The sequence below is a fragment of the Ananas comosus genome, linkage group 22, assembly GCF_001540865.1.
Source record: "Ananas comosus cultivar F153 linkage group 22, ASM154086v1, whole genome shotgun sequence".
In the NCBI taxonomy this organism is placed as follows: domain Eukaryota; kingdom Viridiplantae; phylum Streptophyta; class Magnoliopsida; order Poales; family Bromeliaceae; genus Ananas; species Ananas comosus.
The window spans coordinates 3,403,706-3,427,480 of NC_033642.1; the positions used below are offsets into that span (position 1 = coordinate 3,403,706).

At 37.2% G+C, this 23,775-nt stretch overlaps 1 protein-coding gene across 5 annotated transcripts in view; it reads right to left on the bottom strand.

The window, feature by feature from the left end:
• LOC109727090 (WASH complex subunit SWIP homolog) overlaps window positions 1-23,775 on the bottom strand; it is a 78,312-nt gene that overhangs the window by 46,469 nt on the left and 8,068 nt on the right. For all 5 annotated transcript variants that reach the window (XM_020256983.1, XM_020256981.1, XM_020256979.1 and 2 more), the window contains exons 8-14: window positions 21,855-21,924; window positions 21,723-21,776; window positions 20,173-20,241; window positions 17,405-17,461; window positions 17,222-17,329; window positions 17,059-17,131; window positions 3,938-3,981 (exon numbers count right to left, since the gene is read on the bottom strand). In XM_020256983.1, coding sequence (XP_020112572.1) covers window positions 3,938-3,981; window positions 17,059-17,131; window positions 17,222-17,329; window positions 17,405-17,461; window positions 20,173-20,241; window positions 21,723-21,776; window positions 21,855-21,924 — 475 coding nt within the window. The remainder of the gene's footprint in view (window positions 1-3,937; window positions 3,982-17,058; window positions 17,132-17,221; window positions 17,330-17,404; window positions 17,462-20,172; window positions 20,242-21,722; window positions 21,777-21,854; window positions 21,925-23,775) is intronic.

Consider the following 23,775-nt stretch of genomic DNA (forward strand, 5'->3'; position numbering starts at 1 on the left):
ACTGAGGGGCCGAGCACGTTTTTACAGTAGAATTAAGCTGTTTTGTGCCGTCGGGGCTGACGGTGGACCCAGATTCTTACATTTTGTATCAGATTGTGCCGAGGGTACGTGAGCCTTGGTTGTTAGACCAATTTGACCCATTTGTATTGATTGCCTGTGTGAGACAGATTGAGCTCGACAGAGACACGCTTGGATACTCGGTCAAGTCACGCCCACGAGTGCCGCTCCGAAGTGAGACTTTTCTTGTGTTGATATCGCAGTAGTCCCGTTTGGGCAGTTTTCTTAGACCGGACACCCTCGTGGGTGGTGTGCGGTGTACTTTGGGCACAGGCTGGACTGGCCTGTTGGCGGTCCCTTGAGATTGGATCAGCTGTGGCTAATTTGTAGCTAGTGATACATTTATATGTCTACAGAGAGCATAGTATGGATAGCGATTGTATAGTGGCATTTAGCTGTAGAGTTTCTTCCAGCTTATTTTACTATCCTTTTAACCATCAGTTTATTACTCGTACTATAGACTTAGTAGGTAGGCCGTTGGGGTCGGTGACGGTACACACTGAGGACTACTCTGCTTTGCAGTAGTTCTCACACCTATTGTTGCCACTTTTTTTGCAGAGCCGTCAATTACTGCTGCTGCTTCTGATCGAGGTAAGGAAGTTGCGAACTAAATCCCTATCTTCCCCGGTCACCTTACTAGAGGAGTACCCCTGCCAGAAATAGTTTTGGATGTTGCCATATACATACAGTTGTATTTAGTTTTACTCTCGGAGAGGTGGATGTATCTTGGATGTTGGATGGTCAGGGTTGTATTTTGAAACTTATATGTACAGTGGGCCTTATATAATATATATGTTTCAGTTTTAGCAACTCTATACTTCTGGTAGTTACTCTTATCTGTTTGCAGGTACAGCTATCGTGTCATATACACGGAAAATTTCTATGTGTACGGCGGATCTGTCGGCGAGCCCGGGGAACGTGGTAACCCGTGGCATGACAGCAAGAGTGAGACAGTAAGGCTACTATACTCTTATAAGTATAGACCCCTCTGTACTCATATGTTTTCGGCCGTTAGATGAAAGGATGTATAGTTAGGATGATAGTGGTCTCCGGTTAGGATGATAGTGGTCCCCTAGGGATAGCTAACGGGTGGAAATGGTCAAAGGGATAGATCTAACGGCCGAAAATTTATGAGTACAAAAAGGTCTATACTCATAAGAGTATACTAGTCGGACTCTATATATATATAGTACTTTTGAAGAATGGTTCTTAGGTGAACCACAAGATGACAAGTGACAAAATCTAAAAAATATTGTTAGTTCAGTAATTAGATTAATTAATTTAAAATTAATTTAAAATTTATGAATAGGTTTATTTTGCTTAGATGATTTTAAATCCATCATTTAATACATAATATACAATTAATACCATATGTTACAACTTTTTCATAATTTTTTAGACCTTTCATCTTGTCAATTGATGATATTAGTTTTCTAAATTTTTCCAATTGGTTTCCAATTGAATAAAAACTCGTAATCTACCGCAATTACAATTTCACGAATTAATATTCACCTTATTAACAATTATTTAAGATATTTGTTTAATGCATTTAATTCTAATAATTGGTTAATTGCTGGGGTAGCTAGAGAGATTTGGCTATAGTAACCGATACTATTGATCATTAAGAAATTTCAGGTGAATGGTCAATACCCATTTGAAGTGCTCTCCTTTCGTTATAAATTTTCGGGAAAACTTCAAAAACCCCCCCTGTGGTTTCACACTTTTTCATTTTAGTACCCTGTGGTTTAAAGTGTATCAAGTTAGTACCCTGTGGTTTCTCACTTTATCACTTTAGTACCCTGTGGTTTAAAGTGTATCAAGTTAGTACTCTGTGGTTTTATTTTTGTATCAAGTTAGTACCCTGTGATTTTTAAACCATAAGATACTAAAGTGATAAAGTGCGAAACCACAGGGTACTAACTTGATACATTTTAAACCACAGGGTACTAAAGTGAAAAAAATTGAAACCACAAGGGGGGTTTTTGAAGTTTTCCCTAAATTTTCTTGATGTAACTCCCAAGTTTTATGAATCTTAATTAGCTCTGTTTTCATTACAAATTCTCGAACATAACTCCTGCATTTTATTAATCATAATAAAAATAAATATACAAAAAAGTTCAAAGAAAGAATATATCATGAAAACGAGGTCTTGCTATCACCTCTCTTTGGCATAATCTTTTAGCTTTTTTTCTGATTTCCAAGAAATAATCTACCCCTCAATAATTTTTTTCTCAAAATCATATATTGTGTCAATCTCTTTCTTAAATTACATATTGTGCCAATCATCACAATGAACAAACTCTTTCGACAATTTTATTGTCTTGGCAAGTAAGCACTAATAAATTTTCTAGCAATGTTTAGGCTCTTTGGAAAAGATAAAAGACAAGTTTTGTTTAGTTTTCTTTTTTACCCGTCTTTTCCATCGCTCACCTCCACATGAAGAGCAAGAAATATCACTATTCTTTTGATTTGTCAGAAAATAAGATTAAGTTTTAGTTTGTTATGTATCATTCCTTTTTATTTAAATATTCAGTTTGTTTTCAGCCAAAAAACCTTCATTACAGTCAATTTTTATGAATAAGAGGTTTAATGAGTGTAGTATTTTTGAGTAATACAATATTTTTTAATTACAAGTTATTATAATTGAAATTTGGCTGCTATTTCGTGCATCGCACGAGTTAATTGCTAGTATATATTATAAGAAAATTCAAAAAATAAGAATAATACTACATGCAATTTTTGTCAAAAGTTACAAAAGGAGGAATTTATTGGTTGAAGCAACAGTTTTATAAGTTTTTGAAATGCAAAAGCAGGCACAAGGTGTTTGCCATATATAAGGAAGGAATCAAAGATTTTACGACCAAAAAGGCAATGGAGAAGAAGCAAAATAAGTTCATGCGAAACTTTAAAGATGTCAATCTCTTTGGCGATAATGTAAAGCAAGAATGACGTCATAAAATGGAACTATCTTGGAAAAGGCATTCAAAACAAAAGTAGCGCATGTAGCGTTAGAAGTGGTAAGATCACACTCGAAAACTAAGGCAAAAGGGATCGATCAATTTATAATTCACTCCCGATACGAAGAAGGTAGTTCAAGCTAGGAAAGGTGGGGAAATGAAGCTAAATGTTTTTATGATAATGCCATTAGCTTCGATAGTAGCAATTGAATCTGTTGAGCACTAGGGCCTTGGAGCTTAAAAACACCTTCCATGTACAAGTTGTCGGTTCCTTCCTTAGAAAGGAGGTTCAGCAAACAAATAAATTCAATAGAAGTTTATGCAGAGGAATGGGCTAAGATTGGATGCAGTATAATGTACGATGGATGAAAGGACAAGAGAGCTCATAATAAACTTTACACTATACTCTTCTATGAGCGTCATGTTCATCGAAACTTCTAAAGCCTCTGGCTATAGTAAAAGTAGAAAGAAGACATTTAAATTATCAGATAGCACAGTATAGTGCATCAGAGAGGTGAGTCTTGTAAATTTTGACTGATAATTCCTCGAATAATATGTGGTTGGTAAGAACTCTTATTACTATATTTCTAAGTTGCAGGTTGATTTATTTTTACATGTACTTGTTAGAAATCTGAACTCTATACATTGCCAAAAGCAAGAAATGATTTAAAAAAAAAAAACTTCCAGAAGGCTAATATCTAAAGCTAATATGACTCATATGTAGAGTACAAAGGAAAAAGAAGAAAAAATAACCAAACATTATGTGATGGAAAAAGCAAGAAAAGATTAAAAAAAAATCCAGAATGCTAATATCTATAACCTGTATAACTCATATGTAGAGTACAAAGGAATAAGTAGAAAAATCATTAACTTTGCAATAATATTGATACTTTATCTTGGAAAATGGTTTAGATCACATTTACCAATGAAAGTGAATCAGTAAGTTTCGTGTCCATCTCCTTGCCACCTGTAATCACAAAATTCCAAAATTACTGACATCGAAAAAAAAAAGTCCTGAAAGATAAAATCCTGAAAGAACATGACGTTCCATATCTCAATGCTTGTTTACCTTTTGTCAGTGCTCACATTTATTAGTCGAGTAGTTATAGAAGAGCACGCTCACTTAAAGGTACAGTAATTCAAGACGTGTAACTTTAAACTCTTGAGTCGGATATAGTCATATAAGGTTAATTTAACTCCATCAGTAAATAAAGAAGGGGCTGAAAGGCTCTACGTATATAATATAAACTCGTAAGGAATTTGCACGATTATTACAATAAAAAAGTTAATAACTAGACCGATGGCTTATAGCAACCTAAAAATAGGCTTAAAACAAATTATTTCCGAAAACTTCGAGTGCAAATTGGAAAATCCCTTTTGAGGCCCAAATGGCAACAAAGCATTATAGGTGCCATCACTCCTCTAATAATCTCTAAAAGTGGATTGACCAACAAGTTGAAGAGACTCATAGAACCCGATTCAATGAGGGAGATGTTTCACTCACCCTCCTTGTTATTTAAACCATCTCACTACTCACATTGCTAGATCACCACCCGTATTTTATCATCTTGTAAAGTCACCCCTCGACAGACGCCAGAACTTGCTTGTATTGAGAAGAAAGATTTATGGTATTACTACTGTAGAATTGTAACTATGTCTCTCTAAGTTTTCCCTCTAGACTTAAATTCAATTCACCTAATTTGATATGTAGTTAGCTTCAACTGTAAGTGCTAGCCTGTTAAAACTCGAAATTAAATGGATTCCTGAGGTTTGGGAAATCAAGATTAGATTGTAGATTGAAAGTACAACAACAGTCTCAACACAAATGTCTTACCTTTGTTTCATTTTTAGCCTTTGTTTCATCTCTACTCTCTGGAGGATTTAAATTAATTCCATATCACTAGCTGCTAGCCACGAAAATAACTTCATCCAATTAAAATTTGGATGGAACTGTTATTATTTATAGAAGGAATGAATTGATATTTGCTGCAACACTTTAACCAATGCCCCTGAAATACAGTCACCAATATTGATAAGTTGAAGTAGGAGCTAATTAGGCGACTATCTATGTAATTTACTAGACCCTCGCATATTGGCAAGGTCGCAGTATGAGAGGCTGGTTAGTACTTCTGGAGAGTTCTAGGATGAGTAGGATCTATTTTGTCATGAAATGTGTAGTGTACAGAATTTTTAATATAAGAGTAAGTGTAAATAAAAATACTGTGAAATACTATTTTTATTAGACTTAAAGAGGTAAAATATAAGTCAAAAATGACTTGCGCTGAAATTGGAGTGAAAACAGAAGATTTAGAATTTTCTGTAAGAAACGGGGCTAATATTTTAGCAGAAAATTTATAGTGTCAAAAAATTATGAAAATTTGAGAATATGTCGAAATTATTTTTCTGGGGCTAGATTTAAAGTTTCATGTCATTTCGACACCCGAAAATGGTTCAAAAATAAAAAATTAAGATCCCGTTCTTCTAATTGATTTTAACCGAGCCCGACTGTCAAACTTGAGCGAAAATAGACATTCAAAAGGGCTCCAGCGAAAGATATCATATTTGAGCTAGACTAAACTGAAAATTGTAATAGTGTTTGGGGGGCCTATATATATGTGAACCTACACCTTATCTCTCCCTGGTTGTGCCCAACACGACAGGAGCTTGGAGAGGGGTTTTCTTTCTCTTTAGATCACACTCCCTCTACTCTCTAACATTTCTCTCTCCTTTTCTCTTGTAATTTCTCCATTAATGAGAGGTTTGGAGGAGATTAAGGTTGCTTGGTGGTGAAGCAAGCCTTGGGTAGAAGAAGCTTGATGAAAGCAAAGAACCCAAGGTGAGATTTCTTTGAAGTTGAGTTAGGGGTTTGGTGTAAAACCTTAGAAATGAGATTTAATGTAACCCTGGGTGATTCTAACCTAGATGCTAGATTATTGCATAAATCTCAAGAGTTGTGGGATATTTTGCACTAAATGGGTTTCTAGGGTTTCAAATGAGGGTTTTGTCACTAGTTGGGCCTTGATCTTAATTGGTCCCATAATTATGCAATTGAAGGTAAAACTGATGTGGTGGATCGCTTAGATTGAGGTCCCGTTGAGCTTACGGTGGTCAATTTGGGGAAATCGCCGTTTTTGCTTCGTTTGCCGCAGTTAGGTGAAATCGACGACGATAAATTGCGCGGCTTGGCTTTCCCGCTTCGTGACGTCGACACGAGGTGGGGGGTGCTATCCGAAATAGCCGGATTTCATTCTATGTCTAAGTTCTATATTTTGATTATGTAGCATCATGCATTGTTATTATGTGAGAAACCTATGAGTTCTTGGTAAATTCATGCCTAGTGTGAGGGATGATGATCCATGTTGCATGATACTTGTAGGTGTATAATTTGCATGATGTTGAGATAGATGGATATATGTGTATGCATGAGATGCTAGAGGACATATGCATGTGAACATGTTGTAAGAATGTGCTAGATATGTTGCATAAAAACCATAGATGCTCTTATTGTATAATGCCAAAATAGTTGTATATATGCATGTTGCATGAATTGCTAGTGGACATATGCTTGTTGACATATTGTGAAAATATGCTAGATTCATGTGGATTAGATATGTGGACATGTTGTGAGAATATGCTAGATATGTGCATGAGATGCTAGAGGGCATATGTATGTGGATCTATTATGATAAATGCAAGATATTGCATATGTAGCATATCCTCACTCATGAGAATTGTGAACTTGGCATCATGAGAATTGGGATGTGGGATTCCCTGGGGTCCTCGGGCAAGAGGACTAGAGCATATTGCATATGTGGACGATTGTAAGCATTGCATGCCTCGTGATTATCTGGGATGTGGGATTCCCGAGGTCCTTGGGCGGGAAGACTTGAGCATGATGCATATGTGGCCGATTTTGAGCATTACATGTCTTGTGATGGTTTGGGATGTGGGATTTCCGCGGTCCTCGGGCGGGAGGACTATGATCATACTTGCATTGACGTTTGTTGTGTTTGTGGAGGTCGCACCTCCCATTCCTGTGAGCTCCGGAGTTGTATCACAGTGAGATTGAGACAGGGGAGAGAGGCACGCCGGTGCGCCCTCGGCGGACGGGTCACGTGCTGACAGGCGAGTGCGGTTCGACCAACCGGCGACGAACTGCTTAGATTTGGATCAAGGCATGTTCATGGCATTTCATATAGTTGCATACATAGTAGAACATTGGTAGATGACATTGTTAAAGACATAGTAGAACTTATACTTGTTGACATGTTTGGTAAAGGCATAGTGATCCATTTGGAGCTTGATATAGATGTATATGAGCATGTGGGGCTTATTGTTTGTATCTATTACTTCTTTGTCATATTGACCTTTCTATTGTCTCTATGCCTTCTTAGACCTAGTGGGAAAATCGGCGGGATCGGCGGCCGAACCCACTGGGAACTTTTATTAGTTCTCATCCCACTTTGTTGCAGAAGAGCGCGGGCACATTCGTGAGGTCAAGGCATGGCTCGAGCCTAGATAGTGTGGACCACCGGGACTAGGTCACTACCCTTACGTATAGCAAGAAAAGAAAGAAATGTAAAACCTGTTGAAAGAACGCAATGTAAGAGCTTTGAGATGAAATAATGTAAATATGTGAGATATTCCTTTGTGTATAAAGAGATGTCAATTTGTATGTGAAGGGAAGTTTAAAGAATGTGAAAATGTGATGTAATAGATAGCTTTATTCTCTTGCATCTGTGTAATCACCTCTTGCAAATGTTTTGATGCTATTATCTCTCTGTTGGATGTATGTTGCACAGACTTTGTTTAGCCTGGACGAACAGGGAAAATAGGGTGTAAACGACCGAACACAGACGAGCTGGAGTCGGCTCGTGTTCGGCTCGTTTATTAAACGAGCCAAACACTGAGCTAGCTGTAAAATATCGAGCCAAAAATTCAACTCGTGTTCTGCTCGTTAATTATACGACCGAACACGGCTGGCTCACGAGCTGGCGCAACGAACATAAATTAAAAGAATTAAATTAAATATATTATAAAAAATAAATTTATAAATTTTATTCATTAGACTTTGATCTAATAGTTAAAACTTATATATAAATGAGTTTTTTTATAATTAGCCTCGCATTTATATTTTATTTTGGCTAAAATAAATAAAATAATATATATATATATAATTTATTTATATATATATAAAATTAATTCAATAAATATATAAATATAAATTAAATAAATTATATAAAAAAAAAATATATGTATTCGAGCTGTTATCGAGCTGAACATGAGCGAGCTGACCCCAGCTTGTGTTCAGCTCGTTTACTAAACGAGCGAATCGATCTCGAGCTTATTTCGAGCAGAACACGAGCTAGCTCGCAAACAGCGAGCTGGATTGCCACCCCTAGGGAAAACTCTGTCCATTCGGCGGGTCTGTTTCGGGCCCGAACTGTCCAAATTGGCGGTGTCGGATCGTGACAAAATGGATGTGAAAACAGAACTCGGAAGTGAACTCTACTTAATCTTGAGTTTTAGAGTGATTGCGGACACCCGAAATGGGCTGTGGGAGCCCGAAAGTTCTAAGTTGAGACAATAAGAGGATTCAAATGATCCGGATGGTGAACTGGACGCATGAAAAGTTCGGGTGGAGTTTCCGAATGCCCAAATATGGCGAGAGTCGGTCCAAATGTTGTAATCACGACTCACGGCATGTTTCGGACGGCCAGAAGTACTGTAGCAGCCTGAAAGTTTGAGGATAAGGTTGCAAAAGGCGCAAGAGGTGAGCACGGACGCCTGAGGAGATGGTCTAGGCCCCCAAAATGCTGAGCTGGCAATGCTTCATAGGTTTCGGACGTACAACACTAGGCACTCATAAGCTATCGGACTAATGAGGTATCAGACGCCCAAGTACAATTTTGAGCGCCCGAAATCCTTTTCTGGGCTGAGAAGCTCTGTATCAAATTTGTTGGGATTTGAAGGTTCTTTTTACTATTATTGCATCCCAATAAAAAAGTGATTGGCCCCAGCTGCTTAATTTATAGTATCCATCTAAGAAATTCTCTTTTTTCTTCTTTCTCATGCTGCCCTCAATAACAACAAGATTTAGGCTCATGTTGGGAGGGCCCAGAAGTTTATATTTCTTCCAGTTGTTGATCTATAATACATTCGTCACAGAGGTTGGAGCTGGAATGTGAGGAGAGACTTTGGATAATCTTAGCTGAGGTCTTTTATGCTGTACTGGATTTGAGTAAGAAGTAAATAAGTTTAAAGATTGAAAGTAAGATTCTAATTGATTATGCTAATAATAGTTGGTGATTGAGGATTATGGTTGTGGATCTAGGAGCTAAGTGTATTGGGTCTCCTGGTGGAGTGTGTTGCCGAGCACCTACTAGGTGGGTACCTTCTTTCCGAAATTGGCAAACTAATTACTATGTCTATATGTGCATGTTTTTGTGAGATATAGGTAATCTTGTTAACATGATTATGATAGCAGTATCATGACATCTACTGGGCTGTGGTAGAGAGCATGATAAAGAGATATTATTGAGATGAAATTATCACTTAATTGAGATTATGTGCATGTAGCAAATAGTATACTGTCAACATATTCTACTCTATGTAGATGCCCTGTATGTTCTATTTTCTGAGACAAATTGTTCCGAGTCATATTAATCAATTGCAATATGTGAAAAAATGTTAAAAAAATGCCATAGTACAAGTGACATGTAGAAACTTAGGAAAAATGCCAAGGGACAGATAAACCGTGGAAAGACAGTGAAATGTGATCTGAAAATACCAAGGGGCAAAGAAATAGTATGATCAAGGTTTTAAGTGCTCGTCGGCACGGGCCGTATCCACGGTGCCGTACCGTGCCAACAAAATACCAGCACGATACAGACTCCGTGCCGATGGCATAACTCAAAACCCTTTATTCTTTAAATTAGTAAGTAATTTCCTCAATAAAGTTCAAAAGATGTAATAAAAAGACATAATAAATAGTTAAAATATTTTGTTGCTAAAAAAAATAAATATTTCATGCTATTATGTGTCAGCACACGAGAATTTTTTTGACCGGCACGCATCGGCACGGCTCGACAAGCACCGTGCGGTACCGTGCCGGCAAGTTTCCAGCACGACCCCGTGCCACGGCACTTAAATCCTTGAGTATGATTGTGATCTTGTTAACCATCGCATGTGACTATATCTTGCAAAAGTCAAATTGAACTTGACAATATGCGGTATTTGATACTCCGCTAGGGTCGCTCCCCATGAGTAGCCCTCCAAAGGCTGGCATTGTGAGATAGTTGTGACAGTAGCCTGCAAAGTAGCAAACCATTATAGGTAGGGGAGGACATGAGGAGACAGGCTTGGCCGGACTTATGAGTCAATCGGTGTGTGATCGGGTGTGGTGTCCCGAAAGGTTCGCTGTCGGAATGACTAGAGTATCAGTGACTGGTCGACACATTTGTAGAGAGTCGGGACGAGTAAGAGCCATTTCTGCCCACAATGGATGAGAAAACAGATTCGACGCATTCAAATAATCCAAAACTAAAGTTCTCTCAGTTTTGGGCGCCCAAAAGTTCGAACTGAGCGCCCAAATTCAAAGTGTCGTTTGGTATTTATTACTGGAGTCATTTCGGGCCCAATTTCGGACGCCCAGAAGTAAGCCCAGATTGGGTTTTGCCAACCTCTCACGTGATTAACACGTGGCTGCGGTTGGTGAGTTTTGAATGCAAGATTAGGATCTGAACCTTCGCAATGGGCGCCCACTTTAGCTTTGGAGGCATTTCCGGCAGTTTCGGGCGGCTAGTTCTTGGTTTCGAGCGCCCTAAACCAGGTTTTTCAGCAGTGGACAGGTTAGCTTATTTTGATCTGTGGGCTTATTTTACCTATCCAATTCTTTCTATAAATAAACCCCTTCGTCTCCAACTAACCCCTTTCCATCTCCAACACCAGGAAGTTACATTTCCACTCCTCCAAACTATTAAGTTTCTCATAAATTCTTCATTTTCCTCCCTACAGGCTGGAATTGATGCACTAGCAGCAATGGGTGCAGCAAGGGGCTTGGATTTGGAGTTGATTGAGAGATTTCTACTGCGGGATTGGAGCTTGCTCGTGGATTAGATGTTGGAGAAGAGCTTAGAATTGGAATCCATCATTAAATTCCAGGTTAGAAGTTGGTTAAATGCTGAAATTTCAGTTCGTGTGCTGAGCTTGGAAGCTCTTGAGTTTTTCTCATGATTTTTTAATTGGATTCTTTCTAGCAGTGAATTGCTTGAGTTCTAGCTGGTTTTTCCTCCTTTCCTCGTGGTCTTGAAGCTGGTTATAGCTTGTTTACAGGTTAGTTGAGATCAATTCCATGTTAATTTGAAGTTTTGGCACCGAAATATATTTTTGTCAGATTTTTTTTTTTCAAAATTTCCATTCCAGCTGAACCGTTGCTTGGAGCTAGTTTTTCTTGATTTTTCCTAGTCGATTTCTTGCTAGGGAAGGTGCTCGTGATTTGAATTGCTATTCGGAGCAAGTATGGTTAACCAATTTTGTGAAAATCTTTTTTTTTTGCTCGAAATGGTAGATTTTAGCAATTCAGGATTTCCAATGTTTTGTAGTTCGTTGGGCTGGTTGTGCGTGATTGTTTGGAGTTTCCTGGGATTCGGTGGCTGAGAGGAGGCTTTCCTTCATTTCCTTTTAGCTGGATTGCGAGTCGAGGTGGGTTTAAAGCATCGAATACATCGAACTTTCTATTATGTCTATGTGTATTGTTAGCATCACTTGACACATCTAAAACCTGGTATTAGGTTGTTTATGTTCATTTAGTTAGAGAGCTCCTGAAGTATTTGTGCTGGTTAGAATTGGTCTTAATTCCCAACTTCATAAGTGACATTTTGCTAATGTAAACATTTCACACTATCTTGCATGCAAACCGAACCTAGAATAGTCCAACTGTTGTAACTTTTGGGTTGTTCCTTTTGCTCAGGTTGTTGGGCATGGGTTAGTGATAGTGTGGGTCATCTTTGTGTGCCCAGGGTTTGGGCAATACCGAATTATTAGACTCATTTTGATTACTCTAGTCATGGGAGTAGACGGTACATCAGATTGTGCCAAAGTCACTTTAGTAGCGGTTAATGTGATCTACTTGATCATTTGCATCGATTATAGCCTGCTTTACACTTGACCTGGTTACTTGATCCTCTAGCGGGTCGCTCCCCTCAAGTGCCATTCCGGAGATAGGAGGATTTAGTACTACTATTTTCATGTCGGCGACCCACTGGTTGTAGTTGAGATCAGATGTGAGGCTTCGCGCAGGCTTGACTAGTCCTTCGAGGCGGTCAGTAGATTGGGTTTTTCAGTAGTATTACTAGCAGTTGAGTTCCTCCTGCATGAAGCATGCATTCATTTGACATCTCGTTTAGAGGTATAGTAGTGATAGTATCTTATTGCAGTTTTACGTCCCCTATCCTTTCAGCAATTTTGTATAACTTTGCCTCTGGTATACCTAGTGGGTAGGTCGTTGTTGTCGATGATGGTACCAACTGAGGACTACTGGTTTTTAGTAGTTATCATGCCCCTATGTGTTGACATTTTCTTGCAAAGCCCAGTGTACCTATATCTACTGCATTTGACCGAAGTAAAGGGACCGTTGGATAGATAGCTCTCCTACCCGTGGACCAGTTTAGAGGAGTACCCAGTCATTGCTAGTGTTTGGGGAGACTTATTGTACATGTAGTTGTAGTTTACTTTCCTGCTGGGTTATGGATGGTATCAGTTTTTGGGTTGTATATGTACAGTTTGTGTCAATTATGTTTTTAGTGATGTTTAGTTATTTCTAGCTCTATTACTCTCCTTTGTTATTGCTCCTTGTTCTTTGAGTAGGTTTTTGTCGCTTTGTGTGCATGGGGTTTTCGTGTATGCGGCGAATCGGTTGGCGAGCCGGTATAACCCAGGGTGTGACAGTGGGTGATGAGGCATTTAATTTTACCAATTATCCCAGTTGATGCATATGAGTTATGATCAATAGCAAGGATTTAAGTGCCATGGCACGGGGTCGTGCCGGAAACTTGCCGGCATGGTATGGCACAGTGCGTGCCAAGCCATACCGATGCGTGCCGGTCAAAAAAATTCTTGTGTGCCGACACATAATAGTATGAAATATTTATTTTCTTTAGCAACAAAATATTCTAACTATTTATTATGTCTTTTTATCACATCTTTTGAACTTTATTAAGGAATTACTTACTAATTTAAAGAATAGAGGGTTCTGAGCTGTGCCATCGGCACGAGGTCTATATCGTGCCGATATCTTGTTGACACGGTACAGCACGATGGATACGGTCCGTGCCGACGAGCACTTAAAACCTTAATCAATAGTTCCCAGTATTTGTAGATGCATGATAGCTGATATTTGTTTCCATCTCAGTCCATCACATGCTTATTTAATCAGTTCAGTTTCTATTATTAATACCTCTAATAGACCTAGTGGTATAGGTCATTGCTATCATCAATTGTACCCATTAGGAACTACTTTTCAATAGTTCCCACACCCTGGTGCAGGCGCCAGATCAAGACAAGGGGATCGCGAGCTAGATAGCATCGCCTACCTTGGAGAGTACTAGAGAAGGACCACCTGATGTGTATAGTTGTATAGCTGACTATACATTTTGGGCCGTAGGAGACCGACAGAGTTGCATTTATTTTGGGTTGTGCGGATGATGTATGTATAGTGATAGCTATAGTTGTACAGTTATATTTACACTATAATACATGTTCTTTTATATATACACACTCCTCGTACATGTTTTGGACATGTTGTTTATATACGCTTCATATGTACACAATGCATCTTTGTGCATATGGTAGATCTGTTGGCATACCCAGGAGCTTCCACTATAACCCAGGGAATGACAGATTAAGTTGTTATTAGAGCCTAGGAAACCCTAGGCTTTTGGAAGACCCTACGAATATAAAACGCGAGTGATGTGACTTATAGTGAAAGTCGGTAAATTGGGTCATGTAAAATCTTAAAAAGTGAATTGAAGAGTGATCGAAAGAAATGTATCTTTTCCTTCTAGATAATTATGTTTGCTACAGACAGCATAATGTCGCAAGGGAAAAGGGATATCTTTTTAGACTTTTGCTTGATTGAGTCTGAGTCGTGTTATTATTGTGTGATTAATGTGGTTTCTGTTTTAGGTGATCGGAATGGCACAGCATGTGTGATCATCGATGAGAGCCACTTCGGCACAGACTGAGGAGTAGAATCAGACTGGATCTAGCAGGGTGCGAGAGCTTCACGAGCAGGTGGTCAAGAGTGTAGGGGCGATGGGAAGGCAAGCTGCAACTACCCAGCACCAAGGGGAGTAGATACAATGGTTGTGGCTTGTTGGCGCAACAGCCGAGTGTAACCCCGGGGCCTGACAATCTACAAAATACATTTGCCCGCAATTTTGAGATTGCCCTTTAAAGTTCAACTGATATTTGTATCATCCAGATAGCACCAGAGTAGCTTCCTATGGATTTGTCAATTTAAAAATGGTTTTAATTTTTTAACTTGAAAATATTAGTCAAGACTTAAATGTGATTAAGTGACTGGTTAAGGAGTTGAACACCATAAGAACTTATATACACATAGGCTAACTCTTCTGGCTCTGCATATGCGGTGACTAGTCCTTAGCATTTCACTGGATCAGGAGAATGATACCTGAATAGTTGTCATACAGTCTTATGCAAATTAGGTCCTAGTCAAGTAAATCTAAAGTTCCAAACCCATAGATCTAAATACAGCGTCCAACCTAACAAATCTAGTGATTAGTTTTGACACAAAGCAATTTCAATCAAGCAACCCAAGAAAGATAACTCTTGGCACTCTAAAAGTTTAAATTTTAAATGTAAAGATAAGAGAAGCTAGTAGAGCAACCAAATGAAGCAGACTGATTTGGTCAAATTCCTCCAGGAAAGGGATCTCTTTTTATCTTGGAAAAGGCAATAATGGAGAAGATTCTCAGCCTCCATTTAAGAAATCTTTTTTACTTTTCGGCAAGGACGAATAGAATAATTGTTTCTTTGAATATCAAAACGATCACTGCTAGTGAAATTTAGCTTTTGATGAAATTAATTAAGAGTGCTTTGGGTTTTGGGTAACCATGTATTGTCCGTCATCTCTAATGATATAGGCCGAAAATGGACCTTTCTCAAATTAACCCTTAAAAAATATATAATTTGCCAAATTACCCTATCAAAATTCTATTTGGCCAAATAATCCCATTTTGTCAATTATTTATTACGTATTTTTATCAAATCTTTTGAATTTTATTGAGAAAATTACTTACTAATTTCAAGAATAGAGGGTTTTGAATTGTGCCATCAGCACGGAGACTGTATCGTGCTAGTATCTTGCTAGCATAATACAGCACGGTAGATACGGCACGTGCCGATGGGCATTTTAATCCTTGATCCTAACAATCAAGAATTTAAGTGTCACGGCACAGGGTCGTGCCGAAAACTTGCCTGCGCTGTACGGCACAATGCGTGCCGGCCCATGTCGATGCGTGCCGGTCAAAAAAAATACATGTGTGCCGACACATAATGGCATGAAATATTTATTTTCTTTAATAACAAAATATTCTAACTGTTTATTATGTATCTTTATCAAAATTTTTGAACTTCATTAAGAAAATTACTTACTAATTTAAAGAATAAAGGGTTTTGAGCTATGCCACCGGCACGAGAGCTGTATCGTGCCGATATTTTATTGGCACAATACTACACGGTAGACACTGCCCGTGTCGATGGGCACTTAAATCCTTGCTAACAACCACATAAAAATTCCACAAAAATTACATACAATCCTAACAACCCAAAAAAAAAACTAACCTAAACATATAGTCCTAACAAACAAACAAAAATTCTAATAATCCATATGCAACCCTAACAACTTTACAAAAAACCTCACAGCCCATACCAAAAAACAAACCCTATAAAAAACGATAGCAACCTACAAACAGTGAATGATTCACCGGTTTCCTAAGATGGTGAACAATTCACCCTCTTCCTTATTTTTATCTAATATGGCATTGAGTTGGCAAGAAGAGGTTGGTTGGTCACATAAAACTTTGGAAGGGTCAGGTTATTTTTTTACTAAAAAAAAAAGTCCGCCAAAAATCGCATCTCATCCGATATTTTTCTTATTCCTCTGCCTGTTCTCCTTTCCCGCTGCAACACTGTTGCCATTGCTACAGCACCATCAATACAACACAAAATTCAAACTTGCACTTTCTAGCGATCACTCTCACCACTATTTGTACCTAAAGAAGCCCTGGTTACTACAGAACTCTAGGTTAAATCGTGTTATTATTGCCTCTTTTTTTGGTAAAAGAAGGTTCAACTCTATATCATGCCAATAAAGAGTAACATTTTGAACTAGTCATAAAAAGGTCAGTCTAATTTATTTGGAACTGAGGCAAGGTTGTAATTTTATTGAAACATGCACCTCAACATCCTATTTGAACCCGTCCTCTAGAAACAAATCTGATAGCACATACAATTTATTGCACAAACACTTATACGTCTACTAGGTTATGCAAAATAACAGTATACAAAATGTACACCAGAAGCCCCTAACATTTTAGACGATTACAAATAGCTATGCAAACTGTTATCTGTTTTGAAAAACATATGCACGAAAAATTGTGGCCTTTCAAATGCCCCATCCATCACCTACCTTTGTTATTTTTTGTGGTCTCAGTCACAAAAAGCAAATTATCTAACATCTCCCTGAATTAACCAACTACTACAAAGGTTAAGACCATAACTTTTAAGTGGCAATGTCACAATCATGTGACTAATAGCAATTACTGAAAACAGATGAGAACAGGGGCTAGGCTGGCAATTGGAAGCAACCAGATTCTTCATGCACATCTATGATTATCCGTGACAGACCTAAAGTTCAGGAGTGATCAATGTATTTTATCCTGATAATTTCTCTTACGCTCAAGGATGGAATTTTCTTTGACCAAAAATCTTGAATTTTCGCGTGCAAAAAGAAATACCATACCGCGTGTCAGGGAACTTAAAAATCCCATCTTGGTTGCTTGACTCCATTTAGCTATTTCATACTGTAACTTACTCTGTTAAAAACAATCAAAATGCCAGAATAGCTTATTAACACAGGGAAAAAAGGAATGAAAAGTAACAAACAAGTATTTTTTCAAACAAACCTTGAAAGGCAATATAAATTGTTCAATATCTGCCTGAATAATGTTTATCACATGAGGAAGGCTTCGAATGATACCAGGGCCTTTCATTTCGAATATATCTCCAATAATCTATGTTAAAACGGTTATAAGAATGAGACGGCACTATTAATTTAGTAAAAAGCTATTTCAACTCGTGTTACTTACCTTCAAAGAAACAATCATGTGACAAAGAGACTTCACTTTCTCCTTCCTTAAAGGAATCTACAAAGCACCATCAAGGAATTAATATAATAAAGATAGTTACGAACCAAATAAATCACTTCAAACTTTGTTGTACGTCAACATAACAGAAGGCAAGATAAACAGTAGAGATGTTCGTAATACCTAATATCCCGCACCAAACCCAAACCCTACCCGAAGCCGATTAAAAATTGGTAGTATACGAGTACGAAAAATAATCCATTGAAGTTTGGTATAGGTCTGAGCACCTTATACTCGTACCCTACCCGGGCCCGATCCTTTAGTAGGTAGGGTCCAGAATTGTTTTCATATCTAGACCCGGATCCAGACCCGAACCCGATAAAATACCTAACCATGAAAAGTTAAAACAAAGAAAAAAAAATTAAAAAACTTGTGAAAATTGAAAAACTTGGTGCTCATCATTTCACTATAGTATTTTGGACTTATTGTGCGTGTGTTATAATGGACATTTTCTTACAATAACCCTATAAAAATTTCTAATTTATCAAATGACCATTTCAAAATTTTATCTGGCCAACTACCCTCTTTTTGCCAATCCGTGTCATGTTGGACAAAAATGAGAAAGACGGTAAATCATTCACCGCCCTTAAAAGCGGTGAATCATTCACCATTTTCACATTGTTATCGTTTTTTTGTACGGGCTGTAAGGATTTTTATAAAGTTGTTAGGATTGCATGTGGATTATTAGAGTTTTTTACTGTTGAAATTATATTGGTAGGTTGTTAAGATTGTATGTAATTTGTTGAAATTTTTTATGTGGTTGTTAGGATTATATATGAGAAATAGAAAGAAATGATAAGTCATTCACCATTTTCTTTGTTAGGGAAAAGATGGTAAATGATCCCGTCTTCTAAATTTCATTAAAGGCGATAAACAATCCACCGTCTTCCAATTATTTTTTCCACCTTGCCGGTGAATTGGACAAAATAGGATTATTTGGCCAAGTAAAATTTTCACAGGGTCATTTGGCAAATTATAAATTTTTAAAGGGTTAAGTTTAAAAATGTCCAATTTTAACTATATTATAATAGATGCATGTATTTTAAACTTATGGTGTATGCTACATGATTAATAGTATATATTTTATGCAATTATGTTATAAGCGTTTGGACTTGTCAATACAACTTTTAACTATTATGTTGTTGTAGGTGTCAAGGGTGATGGTTGTATATGTTTTAGAATAACTAGTACAAGTGTAACTATTGCAAATCTTGTATTTTTGTTTTGAATTTATCATATAAAAAATATTTGTGTTTTATGCTATGGATACGCATACAAGTAACCGTACCCAATCTAGACCCAACATGTACCCGACACGTACCCGATCTTAAGCCGGTAGTATACAGGTAGTCACTACCCAGACCCGCTCATATAGACCCAATAGGTACATTAGTAACTTAAAATACTTGGACTCAGATCCACCCTGAAGTTGAATGTGCAAGGTATGGATTTTTTTTCTACCCAATTCTTTTTAGGGTAAGGGTACAGTATATCAACTATCCGTACCCTACCCAGTCCACGGACATGTCCACGGACATCTCTAATAAACAATATTGAAGTCGCGAAAAATAATTTGTATGGGTCCCATCATACTACTTTTTTCTCAGTATAAAATGGACCTTTGAAAAGACATTTTTCTATTAATTCTTCCATCCCGCATAGACAGGCTAAATATTGTGAAAGAGCAACTACAATTCTGAAGGTTATGTCCTGACCAAGTACAATTGTAGATACATCATAATTTCAAAAGCATGAATGTAAATCAGGAAAAAGAACATCTAGTATTCTTAAGGGAATTCTTGACATACTACTCACCTATTTTTCTAACAATGCAGTGCACATATGTGCCCGCATATGCCGATGAGGTCAGTTTACAGCAATTCACAAACCACATCTCCATATCTTGCAATTTAATTACATAGAAGTGGATCTATCATAACATATCTATGTTACAGAGACATACATTTTAATTTGTTAAATTTCCTTTCCAAATCTTCTTACTTTTTTTTTACAAGTTATGCTTTACATTGAAAACACTTGCTGTGTAAAAGGGAACACGGTGTTTGGTATGATTTCACAATGTCACAATATCCTACAAAATGTGTATTTAGTAGAATTTGTCTTCTTTCTTGTTGTGCTGTTTGCTCCTATATATGAAATATTTTTGAACTCCCTCTATATAAGATTTATATGTTATCGTACTTTATGTGAATTGCATAGGCACCGGCATGTTCACCCGCCTCTGCATAGGCGTTATACAGCACACTAACCGTCCACATACTGCTTTCACTTTTCAGAACATTGCCGCTGTAATCAAACTCTTTTGTATTTGCGCTTCTTGGAATTGACAGTTTCCAAAGCATCAAAACAGGAATACGAGTATCTCAGTAGCCAGAAATGCAAGTATCCAGCAGTAATTGCGTAATATTTATATGTTCCAGGAATATTCACAACCTAACAAATATAGCAGAAAATTTATTTCGTTAAGCACTAGAATGTAACTCAAACATAACAACAAACAAGCTTGGACCATATAATATTTGCAGTGCAGGTGTAACGTTTTATTAAAATTTAATAAATCCTAAACTATTGCTTTAATTTACATCAAAACTTAGCAGGGAAAGTAAGACATTATGGACAAATTAATCATTTAAACCAAAATGTTCAGCAACGAACCAAAAAAGTGCTCAAGTAAAATTTGTGTAATGTACCTCAAGCAAAGCATGTAAGTCAAGCATTGAGAGAACAAGCATATGCAGTCTGTCTGCCAAGACCGCTCCCTGCACTAGAGAACAGACGAGGATAAACAATGATAGCATAAAGTATTACATAAAAGACAATCTTATGCAGCAATACTTTTATCTACAACAAAGGACAAAATGTGAGACCAAATACATAATGTCTCTAGTTCTAAAGGCTGTCTATGCAGCTGTACGCAGCCATATAGGCAGTGTGGCATCTAAACTGCACCATGGCATCATATGCGGCCCCTTTATGCGGGTCGACTGTATAACCAACCCACAACCACATATGAGGCGCAGATGCAGACCGCATTTCTTTACGTGACCACATACACACGCTTACACAATCCAAATGCCGCACATTAGCTAAAACTAATCACGTAGTGGACTAGCATAAGCCAATTAGTGGTGGCTAGATAATGAAGCTTCGGTCCCTTAAACAGTAGTTGCGAGTGAGTGGTGAACGGGGTTTTGATAAAACTGAACCTTAACGTTTCTTTTATTTCTTACTAATTCATTTATCTATAATCTCTAATTTTACAGACATTACAAAAGTTTTTAGGGCTATATAATATTTATATGATCTCAAAATTATTTTTTATTACTAAACCCTATATGTGCCTGTATGTACCAGCGTGCATAATGCAATGGCTTGACCACCTGCTATCCACATGGTGACTTTAAGGGCCGTTTGATTCAAGGTTTGTAGAATTTCGGGAATGTGGTATATTTTATTTAATGGACTATTAATGATTCCCATCAAGCATGGAAATGAGAATGCCTCCAAACTCATGGAAATCTAATATTCCTATCACCTAGGAATCTACAATGATTCCGCTACTTACCTAACACCTTTAACAACTATCCAATAGAGTTGAATGATAATGACTTGAATATTTTCAATAGAAATATGGAGGATTACCAGAATATTATAAATCATGAACCAGACGGGTTCTTAGAACATTTCTTGCAAAAATAGGAGATACTCCAAAAAGCTATTCATATTGATATTAGCTTGAAAGTGCAATAGATGAGGGGACAAATCCTTGGTAATGCAACCAGATAATTGTGGGTTCAACTCTTGAGAGTAGGCACTTGTTTAATAAACTGAAGATTATGATTGTTGCCGAACATTCGCCACTAGGACCCGAGGACGGTAACACCAATACTATCTAACGGCTATTTATCAGAAAGCCGCAGTAGATTCATTGTGACAATAAAACAGTTGATAGTAAATAAAGGTGCAATAGATTCAATTTGATAGAAAGTACCCGAGAACTTTTCAACACATGTCAAATAAAAAAAAATTACAACAACTATTCTAATATCATCTATTATGTTTGTTTAGCCTACTTGGAGGAGTAAGCCTATTGAGGTTGAACATTTCAGGCTAATATCTTGGCCAACCACAGAGTTAAAGCATCATGTACTACAAAAAATATAAATAAATAAATCAACTATCTAGAATATGTAGTTTGCCTTGCACAAATTTTAAGGAGAAAAGACATTTAGATTGGCACCTGCATGATCTGTTTCATGAGAAGTCGAACCCATTCTTCGCTCAATATCTCAGACTGAAACATAGAAAACACATAAGGTTCTATGATGATCAAATCATGAAAGAACAGTTAAACTAAATAGAAAGTAGTTACCGAAGGATGAACAATGGATTGAAAAGAGACTGCCCAACAAGATAGTGCATCTTTGATTGCTTGCCAATCCCTACACATGTTTACAACAATACTTCATGTCATCAACACAGCAGGTATGTCACGGTGGCAACAGAGTTCCCTATTTCATCCACAGTAGTTAACTACTAATTACTAAAACAAAAAAAAAAAAAACTTATCATAATTTTATCAACCAATATGAAAGACAAATAATAAGTAGGCACTCAAAATATAATATATACAAAAACATGATAAATCGTCATACACACTCTTGTTAAGAAGTGAAAGTTTAACATAATAAAGTGCAATGCAGGCGATTATATCAAAGAATCATGCACAATTTGTCGATATCGATAATTACAAAGGAAACAGCAATTAATATACAAAGAGCAACACCACATACTATTCTCTCTATTTATTGCAGTTCAGTTCTCGTCAGAGATCTATATAGGAATTATCAAACGCCGGCAAATTCTGAAGTATCAAGGAGAAAATCAAAATTTGAAATCTAAAGGTTTAGATTACAAAAAAAATTATCATCTGTCAACAAACATATGGTGGTCATGGAACCTAGCCACCTAGGGCGTTAAGTTTGGCTCTTGCAGTTTTTCCATTACATACTAACATTAGGTCATTCATATATTTGTATCAATCAGTCGCCAAACATCAGCATATTTGTATTATACAACATTCAGTGATCTCAATAGTGGTATTCAATAACACCAATTTTCCGAACTTGCTTTTTGGCTTGAAAATGGGCAAGTCAACATTCTATATGTGCAAGGCAAAGAAAATGCCAATCTGGCAAACTCATTTGCTTTGGCATAAACTGTCTTGTTTTCAGTTGGCAGTTAGCATGATATTGGCATATAACAAGTAATTTTCCTCGGTATATCATTAAAGATATTACGACTCTCAGATGACCACCTTACTAGGCCCTTTTCCTACTGTCCTCCATTTGCCTCCATGTAGTAAATTTATCCTTTCTCCATCCTCTCCCTAATGCAATTAGTAGACCACCTAGATCCATGCTCCATCCCTCTCCTATCCTGTAAAACACACAATGCCTCTTCGAACTCCATTGACCAACTTGGTTTCCTTATTCCACTCCTCCTTCTCCTTCAATACAAGCCAAATAAACCTGCCTTTCCCATCATCATTGAATCCATTGTAGTACCACACGCTCTTCTCTTTGTCATTCTTCCATCCTCTCCCAGTTAATAGCTAGAGTAGACGAGTTTGTCGGCCTCATCAACTCCATCTATAGCATTCAAAATAAGTAAGCCTATATCAAATGTTATCTCTAAATTGGATAATCAGTTGAGCTCTTTCGACAAGTTAAGTCTTTACTCTAAACTTCAAACCTACCCAGCTAAAGAATAGACGAACTAAGCAAAACCGGAGCTCTATTAGTTATACACCTGCCTTATCGTTCTGCATTTCTAATAGTACTTCAATTGCACATCCTGATTTTATACCATTCTTGACATATATTAGCTGGAGGTCTCAAGTATCAGAGTTCACAACTGACTTTTGCCAAAACATTAATCTCTCCAACAAAAATCAAGTTATAATATTACATAAAACACTCCATCAATAGGTTTTTCAATTTTTAGAAACAAAAAAAAATACAAGTACTTTAGTTAATTTACTATACAATAATAAGGGCCCGTTTGGTTCACAATTTGTAATATTGCAATAATCTTCTATATATTCTATTGAAAAATATTCAAATCACTACCATTCAACTCAAGTTGGATAGTTGTAAAAGGTGTTGGTGAAGTAGTGGAATCATTGTAAATTCCCAACTAGTAAGAATACTAGATTACCATGGGTTATGAGGAACTATCATTCCCATACTTCATAGGAGCCGTTACTGGTCCATTAAGAAGAATATACAAGT